This window comes from Ctenocephalides felis, unplaced genomic scaffold (genome assembly GCF_003426905.1).
Source record: "Ctenocephalides felis isolate EL2017-DRISC unplaced genomic scaffold, ASM342690v1 CF-g0.4_SCAFFOLD_01492, whole genome shotgun sequence".
Lineage (NCBI taxonomy): Eukaryota > Metazoa > Arthropoda > Insecta > Siphonaptera > Pulicidae > Ctenocephalides > Ctenocephalides felis.
In genome coordinates this window covers 3,033,034-3,039,611 of record NW_020537646.1, presented here as the reverse complement: position 1 = coordinate 3,039,611, position 6,578 = coordinate 3,033,034, and the positions used below count along the sequence as shown (strand labels likewise).

The 6,578-nt window shown below is 30.6% G+C and overlaps 1 protein-coding gene across 1 annotated transcript; it reads right to left on the bottom strand.

Moving 5' to 3' along the window:
- Positions 1-1,197: 1,197 nt before the first annotated feature.
- On the bottom strand, positions 1,198-5,775 carry LOC113370246 (probable glutamate--tRNA ligase, mitochondrial). Its single transcript, XM_026610918.1, has 12 exons — positions 5,614-5,775; positions 5,220-5,387; positions 4,870-5,140; positions 4,510-4,801; positions 3,142-3,214; positions 2,842-3,076; positions 2,368-2,778; positions 2,076-2,301; positions 1,853-2,010; positions 1,629-1,786; positions 1,410-1,561; positions 1,198-1,332 (listed from the first exon to the last, which is right to left on the bottom strand). The coding sequence occupies exons 1-12, from the start codon at positions 5,720-5,722 to the stop codon at positions 1,198-1,200; spliced, it is 2,388 nt and encodes a 795-aa protein (XP_026466703.1). The 5' UTR covers positions 5,723-5,775.
- Positions 5,776-6,578: the final 803 nt, after the last annotated feature.

Here is a 6,578-nt window from a genome sequence, read left to right as displayed (position 1 = left end):
ATCATTATGTATGTTGTTTTCAAAGTAGTAAGTTGTGCAATCGGTTTAAAAAGAACTATAAAATGTTAACAAAGTGATTTACATACACTGTTAATAATAATATTGATTTAGTGCTAGGTGGTAAAGTGAATTTGAGAAAATGGATTTAATGAACATTACTAAAGGATGATAGGCGTTAAAAGGTCAGAAAGATTTTGTTGCTTTTATAAACATTCAAAACGCATATGTTTATTTTTTTATTTAATTAACGCCAATCGGCTATAACAGTTTATTGTCGGGTATATTACTATTATGATCACCGTCAATATTATTACAATATAAACTGATTTTTGCAGTTATTTTTGTTTGCCATAATTTAAATTCGAATAAAAATGGCTGCAAATTTTGTTCAAATTAATAGAATATGTCAAATTCAAAAGTATTTATACGCAAATTTTGTACAAAAATAGTTGAACGGTTGTAAAAGAAACGAATTGAATTAGAACTAACAATTTTTTCTGTAGGATAATGGCGTACTATAGAAAGAACACAACATCAGTGTAAATTAGAGGAAAGCTTTGTTTTTTTTCTATCGATTTCCAATATGGGTTAGAGATCGTTCAAGTATTACGTAAGCAGATTTATTACACATATTTACACCCTCCCCCCTCCCCTTTGTCAGCAAAACTAAGCAAAGTTCTTACCCAAAATAAGCAAATGAATAACCCCCCCGCCCCCCTATAGTGCTTACGTAATACTTGAATGGCCCCTTATTACAATTGTCATATCTTTCCTAGGCAACGGTTATCCACTTTCGGTGAACAATTAATTAAAGCTTCTAATTAAGTATTCTATATAAATCAGGTTCCTCTACAATGGTCTCCATGCACCTACAAAGTAATCGGTGTGACATCCTTCGGCAAATTTTGTGGCTATCCCAATGCACCATCTATATACACTCGTGTTTCTTATTACATCGATTGGATTGAACAAGTCGTTTGGGACAATCAATTAAAATATCAGTTCAATTAAAATTATTCTAGAGTATTCTATAAAAATTGTCAATAAATACGCAGAGCATTATGTAATTTGTTTAATTTAAACACTGGCTTCCACATCTTAGTGTTGTTTCACACAAATATGACAATATTTTATACAATACTCAACATTTTATTAAACACTATGTATAAAAACAAACAATTTACAAAACTAAAACTATCAAAGTTTCTTGGAACGAAATTCACTATAACAATTTTGGAGTCCTTCATTATTTTGGTGTAAAGCATTTGAAATGCGTTTCAGGGTGCTTTCTTTTCCTAATATCGTAATCATTTCTGAAACTGGAGGACCAACCTGTTTCATAAAAGAAATAGATAGTAAAAAATTTGTTTAATATATACTTGTCGCCTAGTCTGTTATTATATTATTACCTTGGAACCACTTAAGACTTTTCGAAGTTCTGCCATCAAATTTTTAAAATCTTCCTTGTTATTCATGCTAACCATATGCAATGTTGTTTTGATTTGTTCTTTTTCAAATGTGTATGTGGTAATTAAGGAATTCTTAAGTTCGATTAGAAAATCTAATTGAAATTAGAAAAATTGTTAAATATGAATGAATTAAGGCTTGCAGCTAATAATGAATAATACCTTTCAAATCACCAGATGGTGGTTTTTTTGGTTTTGGTGGCAATTTCCAAAGAAATTCTAAATTTTCACTCAATAATTCTTGAAGTTTGCTTACTCGATCTTGAGACCATATAAGTACACTTGATAGATGTTCTTCGTCCAGATGCAGTAATTCTGACCTACATTTGGTAAATGATTCATTTTATAATTCAAGTATTATATTTATAATAAACTGTAATACTTACTCGCCATATTTTTCTATCACAAGATTTCTTAATTGTGATATTAAATTAACCCTATCTACTTGATTATTTAAAAGTCTTTGTATTTCAAGTCTATTAAATTCAGGTAATCGATCCTCAGGAAGACGACAGGAGTTACTATTAACACGACGTAAATTGAACTAAAATTAAACAAAATTTGTACTAAAAATTGTGGAAAGTGTAAATTCAGATAATATTATCATACATGATCCCTTAGCTCATCTAAAGAATAGCTTTTAGGTTTCAAACTTTGCAATTTGTCAAATCCACCTCCACTTAATGTTATAAAATTAACTAATGCTTGTGGAAAAATTCCTGATTTTCTATAAGCATCTACTGTAATATCACCTTGACGTTTACTAAGTTTTGATCCATCACTGTTCAGTAAAAGAGGCAAGTGGCCGAACTTGGGAGGTTCCCATCCAAATGCTCTGCATTAACAATTATAAATAAAAGATGAGTATGGAACTTAATTCTGTAAATCAAAATAAACTTACTTATACAGCAGAATATGTTTTGGTGTTGATATTTGCCATTCAACACCCCTCAAAACGTGAGTTATTCCCATCAAGTGATCATCAACAACATTAGCAAAATGATATGTCGGCATGCCATCAGTTTTTATAATAACTGGATCACCCTCTTGCTGTGCAATATCCAAAGCAATATTGCCATAAATAATATCTTCAAATGGGCTTGCATCTGGTGTTAATTTAAATCTAATACAATAAGGTTCTTTTTTGTCGAGTTTTCTTTTTACTTCATCTTTTGATAATTTTCGACAGGCATTATCATACTTTGGTACTTGTTGATTCCGAAGTGCTTCCCTTTTTAATAAATTCAGTCGCTTTGGAGTGCAAAAACAATGATAAGCAGAGTTGTTTTGCAATAACTCTTGGACTTCATCACTAAAATAAAAGGAGTTAGAAGATATTTTGTTTATCGTACTAAGACAATTATTAAGAACTGACTTGTATATTTTCTTCCGTTGACTTTGTATGTAAGGACCAAGTGATCCCCCATACTTTGGTCCTTCATCAGGGATAATACCAGCCCATTCTAAATCCTTAATTAGTTGCTCCTTAGCTCCAGGTACCAGACGAGTTTGATCGGTATCTTCTATTCGAAGAATAAATTTCCCATGTCTTGATTTTGCGAACAAGTAATTTATTAAAGCTGTTCGCAAACCGCCTAAATGTAAATGACCTAAGAAAAACAAAACTTGTCTATTATTTTGTTTATAATTTTTGAGGTTAAAAACATTTTCAAACCTGTAGGGCTAGGAGCAAATCTGACCCGCACATTCCCCGCAGTTGCTAAGAAAGTTGTAGAAATGTTGCGGTAATTTGTTAATTTAGTAATAACACAAGTAATTTTGAACATATTTTTGACAGAAAGAAATTATATAAAAAATGACGTTTCTCCATGTCCATAATTCATGGTTCTGCAATTGTTTTAAAATTCACAAATATATTATCCATTCATTGAAATTGACAGCAAACTGCACAGAGGCGTAGTTGAAGGGGAAGAATGAAATTTATTTTATCTACTTTACAAATAAACATTTTATCTTATTTTACTTAAATAACTAGTGGGGTTCATGGTAACGTGCCCTAAGGCAAATTCCTGGAACTTTCCGTACCGCAATTAAAAATCTTGGTACGGAACCCAAAAAAATTTACACAAAATGTGTACACATTATTAAAATCTCTATAAAATATCTGATAATTTGATGTACATATGTCCAATAAACATTTTTAACCGCCAAATGGCATTTTTTAATCTTATTTTTTTGATATTCCATAACCGCTGGACCTGCCTTCCCAAAAATTTAATCAGTCCATCATCTTGCCAATACAAGTAAAATGATTTTTGAATTATTAAAATCGGACGCTCCGTTCTCTTAAAAACTGAGTTACCGTTTTTGGCAGTTTTTGTCCCGTATCTTCGGAACGGCTAGACCTGTCTTCGCCAAAACCTAATCAGCACGTCTCTTTATCAATACAAATTGAATGTTTTTTGAATTATCCAAATCGGTTGATCTGTGTACCCGAAATCGTCGACGAAAATTTGTATCCGCACACACACACATCAATTTTTTCTAAATGATGCCAAAATATTCAGAAACCTTTGAAACGTAAAGATATATAAAAATTTTTATTCTCGTTTTTTTTGGGATTACTATAACTTTACCCTGCGGGAAGATAATAAACATATTCTCTAACTTTACTTAATTAATAATAATAGCTTAACAAAACGTAGCTACTGCCATAAATAATGTCTTCAAATGATTGTGCGTCTAGTGTTAATTTAAATATAATAAATAAGGCTTTTTTTCTTCATATTTATTGCCAATTTTTAGAAAAATTCTTCATTATTTATTTGCTATTATATAATAAATGCAAATCATTTCATTATTTTTGTAATATATTCTCATTCTAAATATTAATGTGTTTAAAATTCCTGAAATGAAGATAAAGAATTCATTGCTCTTCTCCTCTGAATAAATAAAACTTCATATACCTATCTAAATTTTTATTTATTACTTTAGCTTCTCCTTCAAATACAATTTTATCATTCTGTTCACACCAATATTTAATTTTCATAATCTTTCTATTCTCAACTAATTCAACATTCACCTCAATCGGTATATCAACAAAACATTTATTTGGAAATGTGAATGATTGTGAAATCACTATGCTCCCATGACCTGGACACAATGTTCCAATTACCCCTGATACAAAACCATTTAATAAAGCTCCATGAACGATTGGTTCAGAAGTTGCAGTTCTATTAAAATGCACAACGTTATTATCACCAGTCAATTTAGCAAACGTTTTAAGATCTTCTAAAGAAACTTGTTTTGTAACAGACACCTTGGTGTGCATAAAGGCATATTGAAATTTGAAAAGTCTTTTAGCAAGAAGCATTCTAGCAAATTGATGCATTCTTAAACACTACTTTATATTTTATCTACTTGTATTAAAAAATGTTCATACACAGTTTTACAAATTTCAACTTGCTCTCGTTGGCAATGATCTTCTAAAAATATGGTTGCCAGATTTCTTAAACGAGCGTCGTCACTTCTTTGAATCTTAAGAATTTTATTAATGATTTCAGTATTACAAATTTTGTCTCTGGTTCCTGGTGTTATTAGAAACTGCAAGGTGGTTATGGCATCAGCAACCATCTCAACATTGGAATTGACCAAGTACTTGACGATTTTTGCTATACCATCATTATAAACTATGTAGTCACGATTATCAGGATCTGAAAAAATAATCAGGTTTTGTTGAGCAATCTTTCAATTAACACTTTGTAATAGTAAATAATATAACTCTAACTTTACCTAAGCATAAGTTGCAAATTCCGGCAAGAGAATATCTTGATAAAGTACTATTATTTCCTTGAAGGTTTTCAAGAAATACGTCGATTATACAAACTTCTCGAATGTATTCATAATTAACTGGATCATATGCAAAATTTGCTAGATTTGCCAATACTTGTTCTTTGGCACCTGTAATTTAAAAATGCATAAAATATTATATGGACTTATAATTATAAACTTAAGTGGACATTAATTCATAGAACTTTAGCAGAGCCAAAAAGTAAACAATAAAAACAGGTTTTTCATATTCCAAGAACTTGAGGTGCTATTTCATAACGATTATAAATATAGCGACTATGAAATTTAATATTTAGTTTATTAAATAAATTTTCCTAAATTATTATAATTTACTTACTCAGAGATTTACTTTCATAGAATTCGTCACGTAGCAATGCTAAATATATTTTGCGGTCAACACCGTCTTTCGGAGTACGCTTTAATAATAGATCTTTCCGAGTAAACATTACAATATTTCGATTTCAAGATTAGAAATATATTATATATTTTCTATAAAGAGGTAAAGACACGAATAAACAATGTTTATGACAGCTTCAGATTTATTATTGCCTGACTGTTGGTGCTCCTGTAAATAATACTCGTAAAGTTTATGTGATGGCGCTGATAGTCAAAAACAAATTTTCAAATACATGAGCGGTTTTTTTGAAAAATAAAACTATTATATAATAATGAAAATATATCAAGTTAACCAGGTATAAGTAAGTAGTATTTTGCCTTAAGTCTTACATAAATTTTCCAATATGTGTAAATAGCTCTGTACGGATCAGAGATCAGAGAAAACTATCTGGAGAGTATTGAAAAGTGGTGCTGGAGACGAATGGAGAAGATAAAGAAGATAAATGGAGAAGGCAGTTAAGATAACCAATGAGAAGAGTGATCAAAGAGAGGACTCTACTGAGCACGATCCTGAAAAGAAAAGAAAACTGAATCGGACCCATTCTGCAAAAAGAGTGCCTCCTACACGACGTAGTTGAAGGTAAAATAGGACTGAAAGGAATGGGAGGAAGAAGAATGCAGCTGGTTGATGACTTACACGAGAAGAGGAAATACAAGGAACTAAAAGCCGAAGCACAGGATCAGGAAGCATGAAAGCAGAAATTTTAAAAGAAAAATACATAAAAAATGTTTAAAGTAGAGGGAATATTGGTAATGGGAATGCGAAGAGAGAAAAGGATTATTTGATTTGTGGTGGACCTGCCTTTGGGCAGACTACCATTTATCATTATTATTTATTATTATGTGTAAATTAACCATTTAATCAATAAAAAATCAATATATTAATTTATAAGTGATTTATAAGCA